The 24121-nt window shown below is 41.0% G+C and overlaps 1 protein-coding gene across 2 annotated transcripts in view; it reads right to left on the bottom strand.

Moving 5' to 3' along the window:
- LOC111148214 (IQ motif containing GTPase activating protein 2) overlaps positions 1-24121 on the bottom strand; it is a 281437-nt gene that overhangs the window by 93937 nt on the left and 163379 nt on the right. For both annotated transcript variants that reach the window (XM_022504674.1, XM_022504675.1), the window contains 7 exons: positions 23563-23630; positions 23062-23175; positions 22236-22414; positions 20084-20171; positions 15220-15383; positions 11720-11880; positions 6652-6776 (listed from right to left, as the gene is read on the bottom strand). In XM_022504674.1, the coding sequence (XP_022360382.1) occupies positions 6652-6776; positions 11720-11880; positions 15220-15383; positions 20084-20171; positions 22236-22414; positions 23062-23175; positions 23563-23630 (899 nt within the window). The remainder of the gene's footprint in view (positions 1-6651; positions 6777-11719; positions 11881-15219; positions 15384-20083; positions 20172-22235; positions 22415-23061; positions 23176-23562; positions 23631-24121) is intronic.

Here is a 24121-nt window from a genome sequence, read left to right as displayed (position 1 = left end):
GTTATAAACATCAAGGTGCATGTGCCCCTTTGAATCAGTATTTTTGTATCCTTTGAATGAATACCTAATAGTATAATTGCTGGGTCATAAGGTATTTCGATTTTTAAATTTTTGAGAAAGTTCCATACTGTTTTCCAGAGTGGCTATACCAGCTTGCATTCCCACCAACAGTCCCCTTTCTCTGCATCCTCACCAACATTTATTGTTTCCTGTGTTAATTTTAGCCATTCTGACAGGTGTGAGGTGGTATCTCATTGTAGTTTTGATTTGTATTTCCCTGATGATGAGTGAGGATGACCATCTTTTCATGTGTCTGTTGGCCATTTGTATGTCTTCTTTGGAAAAATGTCTATTCATGTCTTCTGCCCATTTCTTGATTGGATTTTTTGTTTTTTGGGTGTTGAGTTTCTTTTTTTTTTTTTTTTTTAAAGATTTTATTTATTTATTTGACAGAGAGAGATCACAAGCAGGCAGAGAGGCAGGCAGAGAGAGAGGAGGAAGCAGGCTCCCTGCTGAGCAGAGAGCCCGATGCGGGGCTCGATCCCAGGACCCTGAGATCATGACCTGAGCCGAAGGCAGTGGCTTAACCCACTGAGCCACCCACGCGCCCCAAGGGTGTTGAGTTTCTTAACTTCTTTATAGATTTTGGATACTAACCCTTTGTCAGACATGTCATTTGCAAATATCTTTTCCCATTTCGTACATTGGCTTTTAGTTTTGTTGATTGTTTCCTTCATTGTGCAGAAGCTTTTTATCTTGATGAGGTCCCAATAATTCATTTTTGCTTTTGTTTCTCTTGCCTCTGTAGACGTGTCTAGTAAAAAGTTGCTATGGCTGATGTCAAAGAGGTTGTTGACTATGTTCTCCTCCAGGATTTTGATGGCTACCTGCCTCAAATTGTCTCAAATTTGGTTTTTCCTCCATTTTGAATTTATTTTTGTGTATGGTGTAAGAAAGTGGTCCAGTTTCATTCTTCTGCATGTTGCTGTCCAATTTTCCCAACACCATTTGTTGAAGACACTGTCTTTATTCCACTGGATATTCTTTCCTGCCTTGCTAAAGATTAGCTGACCACATTGGATCCACATCTGGGTTTTCTATTCTGTTCCATTGATCAATGTGTCTGTTTTTGTGCCAGTACCATACTATCTTGATGATTACAGCTTTGTAAACTTGAAGTCCAGAAATGTGATGCTTCCAGCTTTTCTTTTCTTTTTCAAGATTGCTTGGCTATTTGGGGTCTTTGTGGTTCCATACAAATTTTAGGATTGTGTTAGATTTGTGAAAAATGCTGATGGTATTTTGATAAGAACTGCATTAAATGTGTAGTCTGCTTTCAGTAGTACAGACATTTTAACAGTATTTGTTCTTCTACTCCATGAGCATGGAATTTTTTTCTGTTTTTGGCGTCATCTTCAATCTCTTTCATAACTGTTCTATAATTTTTGGAGTACAGATCTTTTACTTCTTTGATTAGATTTGCTTCTGGGTATCTTATAGTTTTAGGGGCAATTTTAAAAGGAATTGATTCCTTGATGTCTCTTTCTGCTGCTTCATTATTGGTGTATAGAAATTTAACAGATTTTTGTACAATTATTTTGTATCCTGAGACTTTACTCACTTTTCCCCATTGAGGCTGATATCAGCTGTGGGTCTTTCACATATGGTTTTTATGATTGAGGTACATTCCCTTTAACCCTATCCTGTGAAGAATTTTAATCAAGAAAGGACGCAGTAATTGTTAAATTCTTTTTCTGCATCTGTTGAGAGGATCATATGGTACTCACCCTTTCTTTTATTAAGGTGGTGTATCCGTTGATTGATTTGTGAATACTGAGTCACCCCTGCAACCCAGGAGTAAATCCCACTTGATTGTGGTGAATAATTATTTTTATGTACTGTTGGGTTTGGTTTGTTAGTATTTTGTTGAGAAGTTTTGCATCAGGGATATTGGTCTGTACCTCTCCTTTTTAGTGGGGTCTTTGGTTTTGGAATCAAGATAATGAGGCTTTGTAGGAAGAGTTTGGAAATTTTCCTTCCATTTCTATTTTTTTGGAACAGTTTGAGAAAAATACGTATTAACTCTTTATTTTTTTTAAAGATTTTATTTATTTATTTATTTGACAGACAGAGATCACAAGTAGGCAGAGAGGCAGGCAGAGAGAGAGGAGGAAGCAGGCTCCCTGCTGAGCAGAGAGCCCGATGCGGGGCTCGATCCCAGGACCCTGGAATCATGACCTGAGCTGAAAGCAGAGGCTTTAACCCACTGAGCCACCCAGGCGCCCCGTATAAACTCTTTAAATGTTTGGTAGAACATTTCTGTGGGAAGCCGTCTGACCCTGGACTTTTGTTTGAGTTTTTTCATGTCTTTGTTTTTGTTTTGAGAGACAGTGTGCAAGTGGGGCAGGGCAGAGGGCTGGGAAGGGAGAGAGAGAATCCCAAGCAGTCTCCTTGCCCAGTGTGGAACCGAAGGAAGGGCTCAATCCCAGGACCCCAAGATCATGACCTGAGTTGAAATTAAGAGTCAAATGTATAACCAACTGAGCCAGCTAGGTCCCCTTTAGGGAGATTTTTGGATTACTGATTCTGATTCAATTTCTTTGCTGGTTATGGGTTTGTCCCAATTTTCTACTCTTAGTTTCAGTTTTGGTAGTTTAGATGTTTCTAGGAACTTATCCATTTCTTCCAGATTGCCCAATTTGTTGGCATAATATTTTTCATAATATTCTTTTATAATTGTATTTCTATGATGTTGGTTGTGATCTCTCCTTTCTCATGATTTATTTGGGTCCTTTTTCTTTTCTTTGTGTTAAGTCTGGCTTGGCGGTTATCAATTTTATTAATTCTTTCAAAGAACTAGCTCCTAGTTTCATTGACCTGTCCTGTTTTTTTGTTTGTTTCTATATCATTTACTCCTGCTCTTCACTATTTCCCTTCTTCTGCTGGTTTTAGGCTTTATTTGCTTTTCTTTTTCCAGGTCCTTCAGGTGTCAGATTAGGTTGTGTATCTGAGATTTTTCTTGCTTCTTGAGGTAGGCCTGTATTGCTATCTATTTCCCTCTTCAGACCGTTTTTGCTGCATCACAAAAGTTTTGGACTGTTTTGTTTTCATTTTCATTTCTTCCGTGTATTTTTTAAAATTCTTCTTTAATTTCTTGGTAAATCCATTAATTCTTTAGTAGGAGGTTATTTAACCTCTATGTATCTGTGGACTTTTCAAATTTTTTCTTGTGGTTGACTTTAAGTTTCATAGCATTGTGGTCAGAAAATAAGCATGGTATGGTATCAATCTTTTTGTATTTGTTGAGGCCTGATTTGCGACCCAGTATGTGATCTGTTCTGGAGAATGTTCCATGTGCACTCAAAAAAGGTGTATTCTGCTGGTTTAGGATTAAATATTCTGAATATATCTGTTAAGTCCATATGGTCCAGTGTGTCACTCAAAGCCATTGTTTCCCTGCTTAGACAATCTGTCCATTGCTATAAATGGGATGTTAAAGCCCCATACTATTATTGTATTATTATCAATGCATTTCTTTATGTTTGTTTTTGACTTATATATCTGGGTGCTCATGCTGGGGGAATAAATATTTATAATTATTAGATCTTCTTGCTGGATAGACCCCTTTATTATGACAGAGTGCCCTTCTTCATCTCTTGTTACAGTTTTGGTTTAAAATCTAGTTTGTCTGATATAAGAATTGCAACCCTAGCCTATTTTGATGTCCATTAGCATGATAAATGGTTTTCCATGTCCTCAAAAGTGCAGGTGTCTTTAGGTCTAAAGTGAGTCTCTTGTAGGCAGCATACAGAGGCATGATCCACTTTTTAAAACCATCATACAAGACTGTAATGTTTTAGTCAAATGAAAGAGCCGGCATTCTCTTACAGATTGCAATTTTGAGACACCAGATGAGGTAACCTACAAAGAAGGGTACCTACCAAATTAAAAAAGTAAAAATTCAAAGAAAGAAAACTACCTTGTCTACACTACGTAGTTAAAATGAAGCTCCTCTATGGTTCTATGGGGAAATTCACTAAGAAATTCAGTAAGAAATTGACGGAGCATCTAAATCTGAGGAAATGTATTTGGCAGCTTCTCCATTAAATACTCCTTCCACATTCATCATGTCCCATTAGTTGCATATCCTTATCCACATCACAATTCAGACACAAGATTAGACCTTGAAGTATGTGGCAGGGGTGGGGTGGGAAGGGTAATGCACCTTCAAGATGTCCATGAAAAATCCTTAGCTTTTTCATATGATTTAATTACTCTATTGTGCAATTCATGCCAGTTCATAATGGTGTATTATTTCACTTAGCTTTTAAAGAAATTACCTAAACATAGGATATCAAACCCAATATGTCAAGAACTTTGGAAATACCTCATTTTGACATAACTAAACAAACCAAAGCACAGAGATATTAAATACTCTGCACTGAATTCTACAAATTCTAGAAAGGAAATATGATAAGGAAGTCTCTAAAATAACTGCCCTTCATAACATGATCATCAGAAGGAATAGGAATAGTGGTCATGTGATAACAGCCCATGGAAAATACCAGAAATACAGCTGCTTAGAGAGATAAATCCTTTATCAATCCAAAGATATTTTTGCTTAGGAATAATGTCCATCTACCAAAAAAATTCTTTTTTAAAAATTATACAAATACTACTTGCTTTGCTTTTCCTGAAAAAAAGTAAAGGCTCTATTTGATAGTCTGGGACAAAATGGCATCCTTCACCCAGCTTTTTAATCAACGTTAAGAAGGAGAGTCAAGGGGAGCCTGGGTGGCTTGGTTGGTTAAGCGTCTGACTCTTGGTTTCAGTTCCTCATGATCTCTGGGTTGTGAAAGTGAGCTCCCTGTGGGGCTCCATGCTCAGCGGGGAGTCTGCATAAGATTCTCCCTCTCCCTCTACCCTTCCCCCGCTTGCAGTCTTGCTCTCTCAAATAAATCTTAAAGGGGGGGGGGGGGGGGGGAGAATAAGAGTAAAATACAACCATTTAGCACTGAGAACTAACACAACTCTGTTGTATTAGCAGAACATATAGAAATCACTAAAGCAGACCTGGACAGAATATTGCCTGAAAGAACTAGGGAAAAGTGAAAAAATCAAGATGGGACCAATTCTTTGTTTTGCTTACCCAAACAGGAGCCCTACCCTTGAGTTGCATTAGCCACAGCACCCGAACCACTGGTACAGGCAACTCAAGAGTGTGCAGTTAGGGGTCAAGTAGCAGGGCAGGAGAGCAGGGGGCTGGGGGCCTGAGCCTTGTAACAGGCTCCCCACATCAGATAATAGTGAACATTTGCTCAAATTAGTGCTTCTCTCTTGATTAACATCTGGCAAGAACTACCACCTGCCAAGGCAATGTGCCAGAGAAGAGCTAAGGGGGCTGTGTGTAAAGCATCTGATCGCAGGGATTCCTGTGATGCCTTCGTCCAAGACAATCAGAGGCAGCAGCGAGCTGTGTGATCAGAGAAGAGGAACTGGAGATTTAAACAACCTAAAAAGGACACAGTGAAGAAACTGTCCAGGGATCAGTACAACAGTGGTACATCTGTGAACTGGAGGTCAGGGCAGCACATCTGAACACCTGTTACCTATTAGGGACTTAGGTGTTTAACACCACCACCACCACCACCGCCGCCGCCGCCACCACCACCAACACCAGCCCTGCCGTGGTGTTGGGCACAGGGCTCACAGGAAACAGTCAAGAAAGCAAAGAAAGTTATGCAAGTGCAATCAAGTAACAAAGTCATATGTTTTATTTCAAGAGTGATTTTACTAGCCCAAAGTTAGATTCTGCCTTCAAAGACCATACCTGAGACCTCACCAAAACACACTGGAACAGCCCAAGCTTGTGAGAGAAGTATCTGCCTACTCTTTGAGCAAACTTAGGACAAGTTAGAAAAACAGGTCAAAGCTGGAGGATGGAGGGGAGGTCAGTGCCATTGGCCATCTTAATCCAAATGTTGCCGATGAATCGAACAGCTCAGACAAAGCCAAAGATGATGGTGCTGGTTTGTTCTTATGAAGGGAAAGACTGCTTGACACTTGAATTTGGTAGTTGGTGCTACAGAAAAGTAGTCACTATACACTGATTGCTGAGTTATATAGCCCCCCTCCCCCATTCTTCATTCTGTTTTTGTAAACAAGAGGCAAATGAGAAGGAGGCAAGTTGACATTCAAGAAAGCATGTTTCAGGACATACCCTCCTGGGACTGTCCACTTTCGTGTAGGTAGTTCCTAATTTTTAGATACATGGTGAATCCTCATGATTTGTGATCCTAAAGCAAAGGTTAGAAAGCCCAAATGAAAGGCCAAAGTTGAGTGCTTAAAAGTCTGAATTTTCTACAGTATCCATTTCTGAAGTATGAATAAATAAGAAAACATGAGGACTTCTATTTACGCATTTTTATTCTATCCTTTTATGTCTTTTTATCTATGTTTTGTAATGTATGTAATACATTGGTGTGGTATTACAGGCATAAAATTTATATATAAATATATACTTGCCTATCAGGGGGGTGGGCTCTCGTAAGTTCCATGAGCAAAAATTTGCAGCCCTTATTTAGGGAACTAAGTTGTCCAGACACCTTATTCTCTCATTATACTAAGAGAAAGGAAGTGTTCTATACTTACGATCATTTTCTTCTTGAATTTCCATATTAACCATATCAATACAATTCTGAATTTCATTCCAGCTCAAGTTCTCTTGTCCTTGGGATAAGGCTTCCAGTTTAAAGGTGAGTAGTGCATTTGTGTAACTGCGGAAGAGAAAACAATCATGTTCATCAGCAACATCCATTCTTTGTTCATGTCATGCATCTTGAATTTGGCACATAGCCAAAAGTAGATGTTACGCGATTAAGAGCAGAAAGGCACACAAAATTGTCTTGTGCAACTTTGTGAACACATGGCGAGCTCCCTTGTATTAATGGTGTTTTTTCATAAAGATACTTTATGAACAAATGCTGTTTAATGAAAGGGCCTCAAAATCCAACCTCATATCTAACTCAAGCAAAAAGAAAAAAAAAACCCCTTAGTTCTCAACTCTGTGAAATCACACCCAACCCCCAACCCAGTTTCTCATTTTCCATCCCTTTGCATGTTTTGGCTCTGCTCAGGCTTCAGATAACTTTTCATGGTAAAATTTAGAACCACCCTGGTTCTCAACCTTTGTATAAAGGGTTCCTTTTATTATTTTTCTCGTTCCTTCCAAAATCTGAACTTCAGAGTCCTCTACCCCTATAAGCTTAACCCAGCTGGGTTACCTTGAGGTCTAGTGAGGAATCAAATAAAATACAAATCCAGAAACCTTGCTGAGTAACATACATCTTCAGTGTAAGTTTTCTTGAAGACGTAGTATGGGAGGTGAATGAGAATACTGTCAAGTCCGTCCTTCACCTCTCCGTTTCTCCTAAGGCTTCACAGCAGCTACCCAAAAACCTCCCTCTGTGTCCTCTCACTGCTATGACATTCTTGGCCCTCATTTCTCACCCTTCACCCTCCTCACTATGCACAACCCTCTGGCAAAGAGGGTTTGGTCAACCACTTCAATTACTTGTCTTGTTTGGAGAAGTTTTAGGGAAGAAAATTACCCATCTTGATATGGTACTAAGAAACCCGTTTCTTAAGAGTCATTTTGCCCATTTAAAAAATCACAGAACCAATGCTACAAACATAAATGAACATGAGCTATTCTAGACCCAAGTAGAGAAACTCAATAGTTTAGTTTGCTTTTGCATTACATCAGGGAAATAAAGGCCAATCCTCCACATACTTCTTCACTATGCACTTGGACTTTTTTTTTTTTTTAATATTTTATTTATTTATTTGACAGAGAGATCACAAGTAGGCAGAGAGGCAGGCAGAGAGAGAGGAGGAAGCAGGCCTCCCGCTGAGCAGAGAGCCCGATGCGGGGCTCGATCCCAGGACTCCGAGATCATGACCTGAGCCGAAGGCAGCGGCCCAACCCACTGAGCCACCCAGGCGCCCCTGGACTTTTTTTTTTTTAAAGATTTTATTTATTATTTATTTGGCAGACAGAGATCACAAGCAGGCAGAGAGGCAGGCAGAGAGAGAGGAAGGGAAGTAGGCTCCCCACTGAGCAGAGAGCCCGATGCGGGCCTCGATCCCAGGACCCTGGGACCATGACCTGAGCTGAAGGCAGAGGCTTCAACCCACTGAGCCACCCAGGCACCCCTGCACTTGGACTTCTGAATAGCACCTTTGGATTGTTAACCGCAGAGGTTAGAATAAGTAACACCACAGGAAGTTTAAAACTGGTTTCCTGGTTGTGACCGATTTTCTCCAAATTCTGCATGCTTTATGGTAGCACTCGGGTGCCGTCCACAGGGGGTAGCTTGAGAGAGAAAAAACATTCAAAATAGAAAGTGGTAGTGATGATCTTTTATCTGTGGCTGAATAACGCATCACCAAATTCAGGCCTGAAAGTGGCTAACAGTCACATTTGAGATTTTCACCTTACCAAAATTTATAAGCCTAAGAAACACTCTGTTGCACTAGTAATACATAAACAATAATATTGAGTAACAATAACAAAATGTCAACTTGCACTCCCTAGCATCCCTTTTGGACAGAGACCATTCTGTAAGCAAGTGCAAAATCCTTATGGACATTTCACGTGCTTAACATCTAAATGATGATCCAATGGGAATAAAAGGAGAAAGCTTAAGGATGAATATGGGGAAAACCCTACCATTGCCCATCATTTCTTTAGACATGAACAAACAGTAGCCAAAGGGAAGAGATTTTAGGAGTAAAACAACAGAGCTGCAAAGTCTTTCCCAGGTATTAGTCCCCAGGCATCAGCTATAGGAAACACTCTGTGGTTCACCCTTACAGAGAGGTCCAAGGCCTTCCCTCCATGTCTCCCAGAGCCCTCTTCACTGGTGGCTACGGGCAGACCAGTAACACCACATTTCTAACAGACTTCTCAAGCTTTGAGGAGATTACGATTTCAATTTAGTTGAGCAGATCTATACTAACATCAAACAAATGGGGCAAAGCCTGTGGCAGACACGGCGGGGTCTCGGATGAACAAGGTGAAGCCTCTACTTCAAGGAGCTTTCTGTCCAGTGGGTAAGAAGACAAAAATTCAAGCAGGTCATAAAAGCAGAGCACACGAAAGGCCGTAAGAGATAGTCTTTAAGAGGAGAAATCACAGAGTTCCGAGGAAGGAGAAGTGGAAGGAAAACCCTAGTGGTGGAACACTTGCCCTGACACAGGGACCAAACCAAGCACTTAACCCTCAGTGCTGTTCCGCAGATGCAGAGTCGGTGTTTTTGCACTTTAGAGATGAAGAGGAAAGGCTGTCCAAAGTCAGACTCAGATATTTTTGGCCCCGATGCGATCTGTGTTCCTTGAACCACATCATGCTAGTTCTCTCCAGAGAGATGACATTAGCTGGGGGTGGGGAGAAACATGGAAAAAATGTGATGCTACCACAGCATCCTCTGTGGTAGGGAGCTCCAGTCATGCACCAGGAGAGGCGATAGGCACCCCATTCTCAGGGGTGAGAGGAGCACGCACAGCAGCAGACAAGCCAGGAAGTACACAGTATGTTCGCATCCGGCCTGATGGAAGCATGAGTTTCAAGGAGAGCTGGAGCGAAGGTCAGAACAACGTGCTCAGAGAAAGGAGTCTGTTCTTACTGCATGTGAGAACAAGGAACAGTCAAATGGAGAGCGTTGGAACCATAGCTACATTTTGGAACAATTAATCTAGGACAGCATATGCCTAGAGCCAATACCAGCTCTCTATCACTTTTGTGAGAATTAGAAGAGTCTTCCTGGGGAACCACAGGTCAAGGGTAGAAGCCATGGCAAACAGGTAGATGCTTTGTAGGACTTCATCAAGGTGGCCCTGCCCCCACCCATGGTGCAATGAAGAACTTGGACAACCGTTGGGAGAGGCCGTGATGGAACCCATTTCTTCAACTTGAAAACCTGAGAACTTGGGCTTCCAGGAACGGGGTTAAAAAGCAGACAATGTCAGTCTATCAGGGGTCAGTCCAAGAACCAAAGGGGACCCTGAAATCTCATGTTGGTACTGGTCTTTCAGCTGACCCAGAAGGTGCTTAGGTCAGACTTCAAAAATGTGATTAAAATGAACATTTTTCTTCAAGTTTCCCGAATAGAATACTTGAACTCTGAGGTTGTATCTGTGGTTTTCCACTTGGAAAAAATTGATTCTCAAATGGGGTGTGAGATCATTTCCTTGATGGGTTATTTGCAAACTGGGGGACGGATAGGAAGGAATTTTGGTAATCAACATTAGTGATCTGGAAGGAGGAAGTTATTTAGAGGGCAGTGGCCAGGATCTGCAATCTGGGGGACAGTCGTGACAATTACCTCACCAAGACGTCCCGTGAGAGCCCCACTGGGCTGTGAACTTCATAAGGAAGTGATGAGCTCACCAGCTGTGTCTTCCACTCAAGCACTGAGGGGCAACAGCCAAGCCCAGTTGGGTGAGAATGAAGGAGGACATTAAAGACACAGGAGGACCAATTTGGAAGTTATCACAGAAGCAAAGGTGACAAGTCTAGTTAGTTGGTAGCTGGGAAACAGCAACATTGTGCAGAGATGTTACACACAGACTGGCTGCTGATGGGGAGTAATGATCAGGCTGTTCCCTCTGCCTGGCAGAGGAAAACGAGTGGAACTTGAGGTTTCTAAGCCTGGGGAAGACAACAGTGCCATTAGAAATAGTAAAGGAAGAAATAAATACCTTGGGAACAGACTCAGGAGTTAGATTTATCAGGTGGCCACATTTAAGTTGAACAAGAAGAGTGTTTTCTCCAAGAAAACCAAACCAGAAAATTCTCTGTCCCACTATTTTGGGGCCATTCTCTATACAGACAAGTGGTCAAGCATTTAAAAAAAAATCTAAAGTCTTAAATTTTCTTGTGCAACTGTGTATGGTCCAAGAGAATGATCCAACGTCTATTTAAGCAGTTTGGCTGGATTCAGTTATCTGAAAAGAGCTTTGTCAGGATCTGTGCAGACATCGCCCCCTAGCGGTTAACACGTATCCAGGCTGCAAAATCACTCCTTTTACTGGGGCTTTTGTCTTACTGAATCTCTAAGGAACTCCTTATTCTGGCCCCTTAATTTTCTCTCTAGAGCTGCTGTAGTGTTTCATACCATCAACTGTACTACCTAATAGCACTGGTAGACTGTCACCCACTGCCATGACCCACTGTGGTCTCAGGATTCCTTGAATTTAACAATCAAAACAATGGGCTTTGGGATTCAATTGCCCAGCTGTGGGTCCATAAACCCAAATTTAGTTTCCTCATCAGTAAAATAAAATAATTGGACTGCATCATTATTAAAGTTTCTTCCAACTCTTCTACACTTGGTGGTCTCAAAAAAAAAAAAAAAAAAAGCCCAAGGGAAGGTATGTTTTCAATAGCTCTTCTATTTTTAGCCTATCGCATCATCTTTGGTAATGACAAAATCAGTGTGTAATAGTCACAGCATGGTCATTTTTAGATTCTTTCTCCCCCTAAAAGAAATATTGTTAAAAAAAAAAAAAAGGGACTCGTATTACAACGTAGACTAGCTCTTGAGAAATTGAGTACAGATACATGGATCTCTTCAGCAAGGAGCAAATCTTCAATTTGTGAGATCTGCCAAACACACATTTCTGTATTTAAAAGGAGGCTTAGAAGATGTTCCCTTACCGTTCTACATATGACTCATCCAGATTGTTGAGGCCTATTGTTGGGCTTCTGAGTTGATTCCGTGCAGACACAAGATCACTGTTTCCCAAGGCCTGGTTTAGTAAAGCAACAGCAGACAGCATTTCCACTGCAATCAGGAGCTCCTCGTGGGCCAAGTAGTTCTGTTGGAAAATAAATGCAATCCAAGTTTCCCCAATCACACACCTCATGTATGTGATGGAGTTTTAGAACACGTATTTCAAAGAATAAAGAAATGTTAAAGATTTTGAGAACCCAGGAGAGAGAAGGTTCAATGGCCACCTGTGAAGAAGTGAGTGGGGTCTGGGTTTTTCCTTAGCTGGTCATTTTAGGAGAGAATTAATGACAAGCAATGGTTCTGATTCCTCAAACATCTGCATTCCCTTAGTTGATTTCCACCATTGGTTATATCAGCTGCATACAGGCTCAGACTTACCAAATAATTAAGTGAAGGATTAGACAATGCTGTCACTGTCTGAGAGTGTGAGGTTAAGATTTTTCAGTAGTGATTTTCAGTTTAAATTAAGGATAAGGAAAAGGGGAGAATTTTACCTCTAAGTTATAACCCAGAAAAGTAAACCAAAATCATTTAAGCTAAGAATATCAATTCTAGTCCCCTCCAAAATTTATTCCCAATCACTTTTTAATAATTTTGTAGAAATTTTCTTTTCTTTCTTTTTTTTAAATGAGCGAGTAGGGCATGGACAGAGGGAGACTATCTCTAAGCAGATTCCATGACCACCATGGCGCCTGATGTGGGGCTTGATCTCACAGTCCATGAGATCATGACCTGAATAGAAATCACAAGTCAGATGCCCAACTGACTGAGCCACCCAGACGTACCAATAATTGGATGGAAGTCTTAAAACATACCGTGAAGTCTGGATATTTGAAGAAATGTGAAGTCAGTAAAGCATGTATGTTTTATAATTTTGGATTTGGCTTAAAAAAACACATCTTGTGGTAGTTACACTGGTGGTGAGCATAGCATATAGCATAACCTTGCCAAGTGGATATCTTGTATACCTGACAGTAAGGTAACATTGTATAGTCAAATAAAACTTTAAAAACCACATACGAAACTTCTGAACACCCTCCCCCTTCAATGTTCTCTTCCATTTAACCATTTTATACTCACTCGGCCCAACTTCAAAAAGGTTATTTCTTCCATTATATTGAAGGAACATATATTTCTTCCATATATTGAAGGAATAGCAGAAAATGAATAGAAAAAAATGCTGATAACTGTGTTTATGTTTAGGATATTTTCTGTATTTAATATATACAATGTAATATTTATATTAAAATGCATTATAGCTTTCTGGATCTCCATAGGTAACCCACAGCAATGGATTTTAGAGTAACAAGGCATACTTTTACCTTCCAAAACAAATGGGAAGAAAGGATTATTACAGGGAGCATGTAAGCAAATTTGATCCAAGTTTCTTATATTAACTACAAGTTAAAGACATTAAGGGAGGTATAAAATTATAAGTAAAAGAGCACAGTAGAATCATTTGAGATCCACTGCTTCTACTCCTTCTAGTAATTGTCCACAAAAATAACATGGTATACAGCAGCAAAGGCAAGGAAAAACAAAGCAGCAGCAGGGCTGGAGAATCACAGACCGACCATTGACCAGTTAGGGATGAATGACTGGGCTAGTGTATGAGCAGCCTTGGGATTCAAAGCTGGTGGTGCAGAAGAAAAACTATTAATGAAAGAACTTAAGTGCAATTTCGGTACATGACCTATTTTTCTTTTCTTACAAAATAGTACCTTTCTATTGAGAAAATAAGAGCTTAAGTGCAATTTCAGAACATGCCCTGTTTTTCTTTCCTTATAAAATAGTATCTTTCTCTTTAGAAAATAAGAAGTCTTGGTAAGCAAGAATAAGAAAACAAATCCTCCCCCCCAAGCCCTTTAGTGTATATCTGTTTATTTATTTTTAATTCATACAAACATTTACAGAGGTTCCTTTAAACAGAAATTTCATATTACAAAAAACTCCTCTAGATAATGACGTTTTAATCTCATTCTTCCCACTGGATATTAGTGTGTGCAATCTGTTGTTAAACTTGTGGTTTGTTTCTTGCTTCTCTGAATTACAGAACATGCTGGGAAACAATCCCTGTGACTACAACTTCTTGATTCATATTCTTTAGACTCTTTTCCTAGCAATATAATTGTCGGGATAATGGGTAAGAGACCGCCTACACATGACTGAGACCATCCTCCAGAAAGGGTGTTCCATTCATGCTTCCATGGAGGAGACGCCTGTTGCCTCGAATTTATGCCTATGCTATGTTAGATCTCTCAATGCTACCCATCTGACGTCCCAAAACAACAGTATATTAATTTACATTTCCCTCTGTCTGAGTTTGAATATCTGTTTGTGTGTGTCTATCATTGTATACGCCGATCTTCGTGACTTGGCTATTCATGCTTTTGGCCTCCCTTCCTCCCTTTTTTTCATGGAACATTTCTGATTTTTATTTATTTTTTAAATTTAAATTTATTTTTATTTTAAAAATATTTTATTTATTTATTGGACAGAGAGAGAGAGAGAGAGAGAGACAGAGAGAAACTATAGAGGGAACAAAAGCAGGGGGAGTGGGAGAGGGAGAAGCAGGATTCCTGCTGAGCAGGAAGCCCGATGCGGGGCTTGATCCCAGGACCCTGGGATCATGATCAAAGCCGAAGGCAGACACTTAACGACTGAGCCATCCAGTCCCCCCATTTCTGATTTTTAAGATCCAACGTTCTTCTACATTTCCCTAGAACTTCAATTTTTTTAAGTCACTTTTTTACATTTGGTTTTTTACATTGGGAATTTATTCTGATATGTGTAGCAAGGTCACGTTTTCTTTTTCAAATGGCTAAATACTTGTAAGGATTTCATTCTTCTCTCCGCCTTTTTGAAATACTAGCATTCTCATACATTCAATTCTTGGATCTGTTTCCAGCACTTTTTATTCTGCTCCATTGTTTGGGTTAATCCTGTACCAGTACACATGGTTTTAATTACTGTAACCTTATATATTACTGTTTAATACCATTCTCATATTAACCAGCACTCAGTTTACAAAAATTAAAGCCAAGGTGCGAATGTTCTTCATTTCTAGAAATGCAGACTCAGAGCTAATTATTCTATTTCAAAACCATGATATATTTTTTAAAAATTTCAGCACAGTTAACAAATTGTCCAAAGTGCTTCAAAAATCAGAGCATAAGAACAACTTGTTTTCAGTGCGTGTGTGTGTCGAATGCTGCCTGCATTTCCTCACCATGCAGACTCTTCATGGAGATGAAAAGCGGGAGTCAACGAGGAAGGCAGTCCTGGACCCAGCATAGAGAGACCAGGGGAACAGGGACTGGTACAAGTTAAAGACTCTGTGCCCCATTCACCTTCCCTAAACATCCTTCCTCATAGCTTCGACCCAGAATTAACATCTTTGTGACTGGAGTCTCCCCAGACTTACCATGGCATTCTGTTTCTGGAGGTTGAAAAGCTCATTCTGATACATCACAGCAGCAAAGGGATAAACAGCAGGCAGCTGGGCCTCCGGTCTCTTCAGTGCAAGCAGCGTGTTCCCGGGGTCGCCTTCCTGAATGACGGCATTGATGTGGTCCACGGCAGCCAGCCCTGAGTGGAGGTTGGGAGTGTCACATTCCGTCAGAACGTCCACTTTTTGCCCTGCTATTTGCCCCAAGCATCCCATCTTTCCAAGGACTAGAATCGAAGCAGTCCCCTTCCATGAACTCTGAAAAGCTGCTGCTGGAGGACAGGTGAAAGCTTGAAGGTGGTAACACAGTAACTGGAGGGCCATCCAGTCTTTGGAGAAAGTCCCTGAAGGGGGCTCAGCATTGACAGAGCTGGAGTTATGAGATCCTTCCTGTCTCTCGTGACTTCCCTGCAAAACCCTGCCCTTCGGGATCAGCTCTGGTCTCATGTCATCCACTGTCCTAGTCCCTGAGGATTTCACATCTTGGGGAACCCCACAGTATTTAGAGCTGGGCCATACAGATCCCATAGGCATTGTTCTTGAATGCTCCTTGTGTATCAGTACTGCCTTTACAAGGAGACTGAAGCTATGTGAACACCCAAAGCCAGCCTTGCCCTATTGCTGTGTCCTCCCTCTGAAGCAGCACCACTGAAACCCACAGTTAGCACTGGGAGACAGTGCCGCGTGATACTGAGGGGATTTCTCATTGTTTTAAATTAACATATAATGTATTATTAGCCCCAGGGGTACAGGTCTGTGAATCATCAGGCTTACAGATTTCACAGCACTCACCATAGCACATACCCTCCCCAATGTCCATAACCCCACCACCCTATCCATACCCCCCTTTTTGTTTTGTGAGATTAAGAGTCTCTTATGGTTTATCTCCCTCCCGATCCTATCTTGTTCATTTTCTTTCTAAGATTTTATTTATTTGAGAGAAAGAGAGTGAGCATGAGTGAAGGATGCAGAGAGAGAGGGAGCAGCAGGCTCCCCGCCGAGCAGAGAGCCTAATGCGGGGCTCCATCCCAGGACCCTGAGATCATGACCTGAGCCGAAGGCAGACGCCTAACTGATCTAGCCATCCAGGTGCCCCAGATGGTATTTTTCTCAGAAACTTTTCCCTCACCTTTTGTGTTCTCTGAAGTGTGATTTTTAAGAAAAAAATCATTTCGGATGTGTTTTTAAAAAAACTATTATAACCAGGGGCGCCTGGGTGGCTCAGTGGGTTAAGCCTCTGCCTTTGGCTCAGGTCATGATCTCAGGGTCCTGGGATCGAGTCCCGCATCGGGCTCTCTGCTTGGCAGGGAGCCTGCTTCCCTCCCTCTCTCTGCTTGCCTCTCTGCCTACTTGTGATCTCTCTCTGTCAAATAAATAAATAAAATCTTAAAAAAAAAAAAACTATTATAACCAAACTTCCTATGATTAAATAAGTCTGTGCCAGTATCTCTTCACCTTAAAAAAACAAAACAAAACAAAAAAACCTGATCACAGAAATGTGTTGGTTTAGATCATAAGCTCTGTGAAATCTCTACCAGTTGCAATGTTCAGATTATGAATACCTGAATTAATTAATTAATTTGGGGGAGAGGGCAGCAAAGCAAGGTTTATTGACCAAGAGTAAGGTTTATTGAATGATACAATATAAAGCTCTTAATGAGGGAGGGGACCCCAGAGGGTTGCCCAAGAGTTGAATTTTAATAACCAAACTGAGGGTACCTGAAACAGTAAATTCCTCATCGTTTTCAGAAAACAGGATGAGAATTGCTAATCAATTGGGAGAATGAGCGATTGACTCTGCCACCAGGCAACAGCAAACTGGACAGAAACAGCAGCATTTTGCCCCATAAAGAAGGTTTCCGGGGCACATGAGTGGCTCAGTCAGTTAAGCATCCAATTCTTGATTTTGGTTCACGTCATATCAGGGTGGTGGGATCAAGCCCTGTGTCAGGCTCTGCGTCTGGGTGGGGAGTCTATTTGGGATTCCCTCTTCCTTTCCCTTTGCTCCTATCCCAGAACGCATGCACTCTCTCTAAATAGATAATATCTTAAAAAAAAAAAAGTTTCAGGATAGTAGAAATAACACAGACCCATAGATTTCTAGAGCTTTTCAAGGGTTAGTCTGTCTCCTTGACACATGACTAGATTGCAGCTAAGATTACTCTAAGCCTTTTAACAGATGACAATTTACCTTCTGTAACTCATTCCCAAGGAGCTACCCTCCATAACCTTTCTCCTGAGACATATCATTTAATAGCAGGAAATACTTACAGCTAATGCAATCTTCTTAGTTATACCCATCAAAAACTTAAATGTATTCTAAAAGACTCTAAGAACACAAACCTATTTTTCTGTTCTAAGAATTGATATGTCCAACCAAAATATTCCAGAAAGGAATGTCAGTGGACATTTATGGCCTCTGCTGTTCTCAGAAAGTCACCCATGGCCTCTCAGCTGTGTCTGTCATTAATTTGGATGGGATCCTGCTTCTCCTCTGAAAACCCCATTCTGTGAGTTTGCACCACTGGGTGGTAAAAGAGTACCAGAAAATCATACCCTTAAGACACTCTTTATGAACCATTTCTCCTTAAAAAAAAAAAAATAAATAATAATAATAAAGTGAGCTCACCCGCTCTTTTATACTCTGCATTTAACCAAACGTCCAGCCCTGGTCTTAACAGAGTATGTCTTGTAATGAATGGGATGCATTGGCCAAACCCCAAGTTAAATGACTGCAGGTCAAACAAAGCTGAAACTTCCGCCAACAGATCTGGTGACATTACAGTCAAAACTGTCCTTTATGTCACTTCTCTGGCTATTATGAACGTAGACACCTTAACGTTTTAGTATAATAACCTACAAGGTTGAGAAAAACTTGTCATGTAGCTATACTCGTATATTTTAAAGCATAGAGTTGTCTTATTGTCATGTCACTGGTTAAAATATACTTTATTGTTTTTTCAAGACCCTTCTTAATTCTACTTAACTATAAATTTTCAGATGGAGAGAGATAAAAAAAAACTTCAGAATCATCATGTTCTACACACTTAAAGCCATCAAACATGGCAATGTCTTGCATAATTTAAGCTGGTTATTCATTAGTGCAGATCATCTCATGCCTTTTATTTAAAAATGCATAAGCAACGTGGCATTAAATCGGTGGTCGGGAAATTATGTCAGTAAGTATTAAAACATGTACACAAGGCATTTTATTTAAAATGAAGAAGGAACCTGTCTTAGTGGTCATAAACTTTTCAAAAATAAAGGATGGCAAAAGGTTCTGGAATTTCTTCACTGAGCGTATGGACCTCAGCTGTCTTGCTGGCAATATTAATTTCTTCCTGCGATTCATTTCTGTCAAACCTAAGGAAATTCTGAGCTTTCAAACAGAGCAGAAACTTAAAATTGTCTTTCATGTATCATCACTAATACATTCAAAATTAAATAAGAATAAAAGAAGAGGGGGTGCCTGGGTGGCTCAGTGGGTTAGGCCACTGCCTTCGGCTCGGGTCATGATCTCGGGGTCCTGGGATCGAGTCCCGCATTGGGCTCTCTGCTCAGCGGAGAGCCTGCTTTCTCCTCTCTCTCTCTCTGCCTGCCTCACTGACTGCTTGTGATCTTTCTCTGTCAAATAAATTTAAAAAAAAAAATTAAAAAAAAAAAAGAAAAAAAAAGAATAAAAGAAGAGGAACATGGATTCAACAATGTTAAGGTGTTTGCTTAAAAAAAGTTACCGGGGCACTCTCAGCAGTTTTGTGTGTGAGGGAAATTCTCAAACCTACTCAGTGGTTAACTTCTAGATGTTTACATCAATTTTCTCTGGGCCTCCTTGATTACTGTTTGGACCCTCTGAGTAGGTCTTTCCCAGCAACTTGGGAGCAAACTTCAGGGTAAAACCTATAGTTTCTTTGAAGGTGTTAAGAACATTCAAAAATCATCTAGGAGCCTGAATCAAAGACAGTTTAGGAGTATTATAGTTAGTGGATATTCCCAAGTTTAAATTTGGCTGATGGTTCACATGTTTCATTAAATGGGTTAAATGGTGTTTCACATATTCATTTTTTGTGCATGTAAGAGCTCTTTAGGTTGCCCTAGGGAAAATAAATGTCAAGTAGAATTCCTTACTGCTTCAAGTAAAACCACATTTTATAAGAAAGGGGAGAAGAGACTAATAATCTCTCTGAACTTGCATATGCTCATTTTAATTACCTGAGTTTTCTGTTCTTTATAGTCACACAACTGAAATGGGCACAAAGAGGAACTGAACCGTGAGGCTCCATAGAGGTTCAGGGACATGGGAATCAAACCTGCCGCCATGCCATTTCACTGGCCTATCCAGGCTCGTTCACTTGCCAAAAAAACTATACAAGCCGTAGGAAACAATTCTTACAAACTGCAGACTAATGACTGGGAAGTGGTAAAGAGCAGAGGTGTCAACAATACATTTCCAATTCCAAACACTGTCACATAATCATGGGCAAGAAACGACAGGCCTTAAGTCATAATCTTTTACTGAAGAGCCTTCCATATTAGCCCAGTGAGGGATAGGTTCAAAAGAGGACATACACTGCACCTATGATAAAACAGGAAGGGATAGCTAAACCAGCTTCATGATACTTTGAGATGTTTTGCATGCAGAGAGGGGGCGAGATCACCCAAAATTTCCATGGGGAACTGCCGGACAACGTGGCATAATTAAGCACAACACTGACATTGAGTGGAATTTTCATCACATAAGGCAGTTTTACAAGGATACCAGTGGAGAGTTTTGGTGAGATTCTGACAAGGAGAATTTGTGTCTTCTGGCGTATCCACTTCCCTTGTCCAAGCCATTACTTACTGTTGACTTTATTGATGTTGCCTTGGATTTCTGCTTGAGTCAGCAGTTCTTCGTAGGCATCTCTTTCTTCTTCTGAAATACAGTTATTCTACAAAACAAAGTCTTCACTGATTCCTGAGGTTAAATTAAATATTTCCAAAGCTCGGTATTCAAAAGCAAAACGCAAAGAGTGAGCACAACCGTTTACTTATATTCATTTGAATTCAATATAGCCATCGAAAAATGCTTGCTCTGTGCAGGGCACTAGGGTTAGGTATGCCTGGCAAAGATTACAAAGATGAACAACAGCCCCACTGACTCTCTGCGAGGGCCTAACTGTCTAATGTGGCAAACATCATGTTGGACCCCTTGACCATATCGCCATTTATTGTAGATCCAAGTCAGTGGAATGTTGGCAATTTCATTTGATCCAGTTTAATAAAATTGACACCATAAATAACAAATATACACAGAACAGAACACATTTTAGAGGAGAAGTACATAGTCAGTTGGAAATAACACTTGAATAAGAGAAAACAATTGAGGAGGGCTTGGAGGAAAGGAGCAGTTAGTTACGAAGGCAGAGTGGGGAGCAGGGTATAGACGACAGGACTGGGTGCAAAGGTGAGATGGCTTGGCACATTGGGCTACAGCATAGAGTTTGTGTCCAGGGTTAGTCAGAAAGATGGGGGTGTTGGGCAGGCATTTCAGAGGCAATTTTTTTAAAAGATTTTATTTATTTATTTGACAGAGAGAGAGATCACAAGTAGGCAGAGAGGCAGGCAGAGAGAGAGGAGGAAGCAGGCTCGCTGCTGAGCAGAAAGCCTGATGTGGGGCTCGATCCCAGGACCCTGGGATCATGACCTGAGCTGAAGGCAGAGGCTTTAATCCACTGAGCCACCCAGGTGTCCCTCAGAGGCATTTTAAGGCCAAGTGAAGGACCTATACTTAATTCCATAGGTAGACAGTAGGGAATCCAAGGAGCTTTCTGGGGGCTGACATCCGATCTGGAGTTAAAGATTAATTTTGCAACCTCTAAGTCTGTGAGGGTTTGGCTTGCAGAATGGGAGGAGGTGGGGTCACATGTGCATGGGGTCACATGTGAGGCTGGGTCCAGAGTGGCAAGACTAGAAGGTATGGGACAGAGGTAAGTCTGGCAAGACGAGGCAACAGAATGCAGTGAGGGATAGGATACAGAGGGTTGGAGCGGGTGGTGTGGACAGAGTTCTGAAACATCGTGGGAGTCATTCCAGAGGCAAGTCAGGGAAGGGCACATGTGTGAGAAGGGCAGGGTAGAGGTAAGCACCCTTCCTAGATGGTGAGGGGCAAGGCCCATGGCACAGAGATGAAGTCACCTGGAGGGCCACTCGAGGGGCCTGAGAGCAAACTAACAGCCGCTTTCCTCAGTATATGGATGAGCTTGTCTGGGAAGAACAGAGACAGAAGTGACTCGAGGCCAGACCTTAAAAGAATCCCCGCAGGTAGAGGCAGGAGACTCTGAGAAGAGACACTGAGAGAGGCAGAGGAAAGCTGTGGCACCAAAGCACCATGGGAGGCCGGCGGGCGGGGTGGGCAAGCCTGCCACATGTGGGCAGAAGCCACCAGCTCAGACAAGGCAGCGAGATCGAGTGGAAAGTTCTGGTGACGGAGCTGAGGCTGACAGGGCAAGACGTTAAGGAGCAGAAAGATGGCCAGGAACTGGAAACTGGGCACACCAAGAAAGTCTTCAGTCACGCTAGCCGGGAAGGCAGGGTCAGGCTTCTTGCAGAGGAGGGAAGGCCAAATAGGACAGCAAATTCAAAAACATCAGCTCCCACTTCATCATACCGAGTCATGAACCTCTACTAACAAATCTACAGGTAACTCGGCTAATACAAGGTCTGCAGGTGAGGCTGAACAAGGAAAGATGGTGAGCTGCTACTTCCACACTTCCTGGGAAAGTCATAAGTTTATGACATGACCTTCAACCCTTGTAACCTGTAAGAATCAGCACGAAAGGAAACCTCTTTTCTTTACGTAGTGCATGGTCTGTTTTCACCCTTACACTGCACCCAAGCCAACTGCCTACGGCTATAGAGACCACTGCCAGGTGATTTAAAATGATCACTGGTAACATCAAGGCTTTCTCAAACCTACCACTCAGAGCCATATTATTGAGAATCTTATTAAATACCTTCAGTCTTGCATTTTCCTCTTTCCTTTTCTTGGCTTCCCAGAGTTCCTTCTGGTATTCCTGTGCAAGGCTGTCATCTACTAAAGTTAAAACTGCATTTGGGTTTCTTAGCGTTTTAATGGTTTGTTCGGCTATTCCTTTTTCAATAGCTTCATTAATGGCTATAACTGCAGCGTGCACTGGAAAGAGGGGAAAAAATGATTTTCATGAGCCAGAGACAACAAGGACAGTTGCACGGACACTGCATGAACGTCAGCAGTTTTACTTCCTTCTCTGGCTTCGAGTTAAAATGGCCAAAAATGACACCTAGACACTTCACAGAGCACCTCTCTGACAATGTCTCCACCTGCCCATCCTGCCTAGGTCCTTTCTCAGCATCCACCATGTAATCCCTATGAATTTACGAAAGGCTAAAATGAACTAAGCACTGTCAACCCTCGAGGGATGAAGGGGGGAGTACGGACACTGTTAAAGTACCAGTTTGTTTCCAAATGATACTGGGCATTTAACCGGCAACACTAAAGGACAACACAGCAATGTTCTCTACCACTTAAATCTGATGATGCGGAAAGCAAAGAAGCATTTGGAATAAAGGTATTTCTGAAAACTCTTACTCACATCGCACAAGAAAATGTTTAAAGCCTAAATCAATTACATGGTTATATTCTCATATGCTCAACTTAACCGTCTCCAATACCTACAATAAAAACTTTCAAAAGGGGGCTGAAAGCATCTTCTAAATATTCTTTTTCTTGTAGCCAAAATCAATAATGAAGTACAGGTAAGACTCATGTCAGTAGTAAGTTCTGATTTTAAATAGACTCACAAGCAGCTTCATCCACTGACAGTTCGTTAGCCAGAATCCCGCCTATTTTGCTGAAAGATGGCATCTGAATTCCGTATTTCTCAAGTTCCTTTCTCATATTACTAATTTCCTCCTCTGAAAAAGAACAACAAACAATATCAAAGGAAGACACAGAGATGGAAGCAGGAATGAATATAATAAGAAATGTCTTCATCCCACGGTTTCTCCCCCAGAAATTTGAGACTTATTTAAAGAATATTAAAAATTCCATGCCATTATTTATTAAAAAAAAAAAGGAGAAAACTGTCTTCATCAAGAAGTTGGGGCATTTCTGAACAAGAACCTTAGGAACGTCAGCCTATTTCTCATTTCACACGTGTTGAAAATGGTCAAATACAAACAAGACAGTAAAGTTTTCTTCTGATAGATATAGAGGAAAAATGGGGAATTGATGCTGTAAAAGGAAAAGTATGGATACATTTTCTTAGTAAATGACAGTGTAAGAATCACGAAGAGTCATACCTGTGAAGTCTACTTTGCCCAACAAATCCTGGATCTGGGGTGCTATCCCTAGTTTGAACAGGTATAAACTGAAAGACAGAACATAAAATTATCAGTTCAGAAGTTTTATCACCATAAATCTTAGCATTAAAAATTACTTAAGTTCTAAGGGCTTTTTTAGTTGAGAAAGACCTAAGTGATTATCCCATGTAATCCATTCATTTTTTAGATGGAGAAACTGAGTTCTGAGGTAACAGTCCCTGGTGGACAGGGACTACAATCATAGGCTAAGTCCCAAAGACCAATCTTTTTCAGTACATGGCATCTCTATAGGGTCAACTAACTCTCTACCATCCATTTGTAGGGAGAATAAGAGATACAATTAATACAAAATAGCCAGCAATAAATCCAATGAACATTTCCTTGGGTACTCCTTCTATGATTCTTATTTTGTTGAAAGTACAGCTCAAATTGTATTTTCCTTTTCAATACTCCTTTAAGTACCACGCACCCCTTGAGGACCTATTTATGTTTTCTTAAACAAAGAGTGGCAAGACTATCAGCAGAGGGGGTGATAAAC

This window comes from Enhydra lutris, unplaced genomic scaffold, assembly GCF_002288905.1.
Source record: "Enhydra lutris kenyoni isolate GAN:26980312 unplaced genomic scaffold, ASM228890v2 scaffoldscaffold19, whole genome shotgun sequence".
In the NCBI taxonomy this organism is placed as follows: domain Eukaryota; kingdom Metazoa; phylum Chordata; class Mammalia; order Carnivora; family Mustelidae; genus Enhydra; species Enhydra lutris.
The sequence above is the reverse complement of the archived record's forward strand: the minus strand, read 5'-3'. Positions and strand labels throughout refer to the sequence as shown.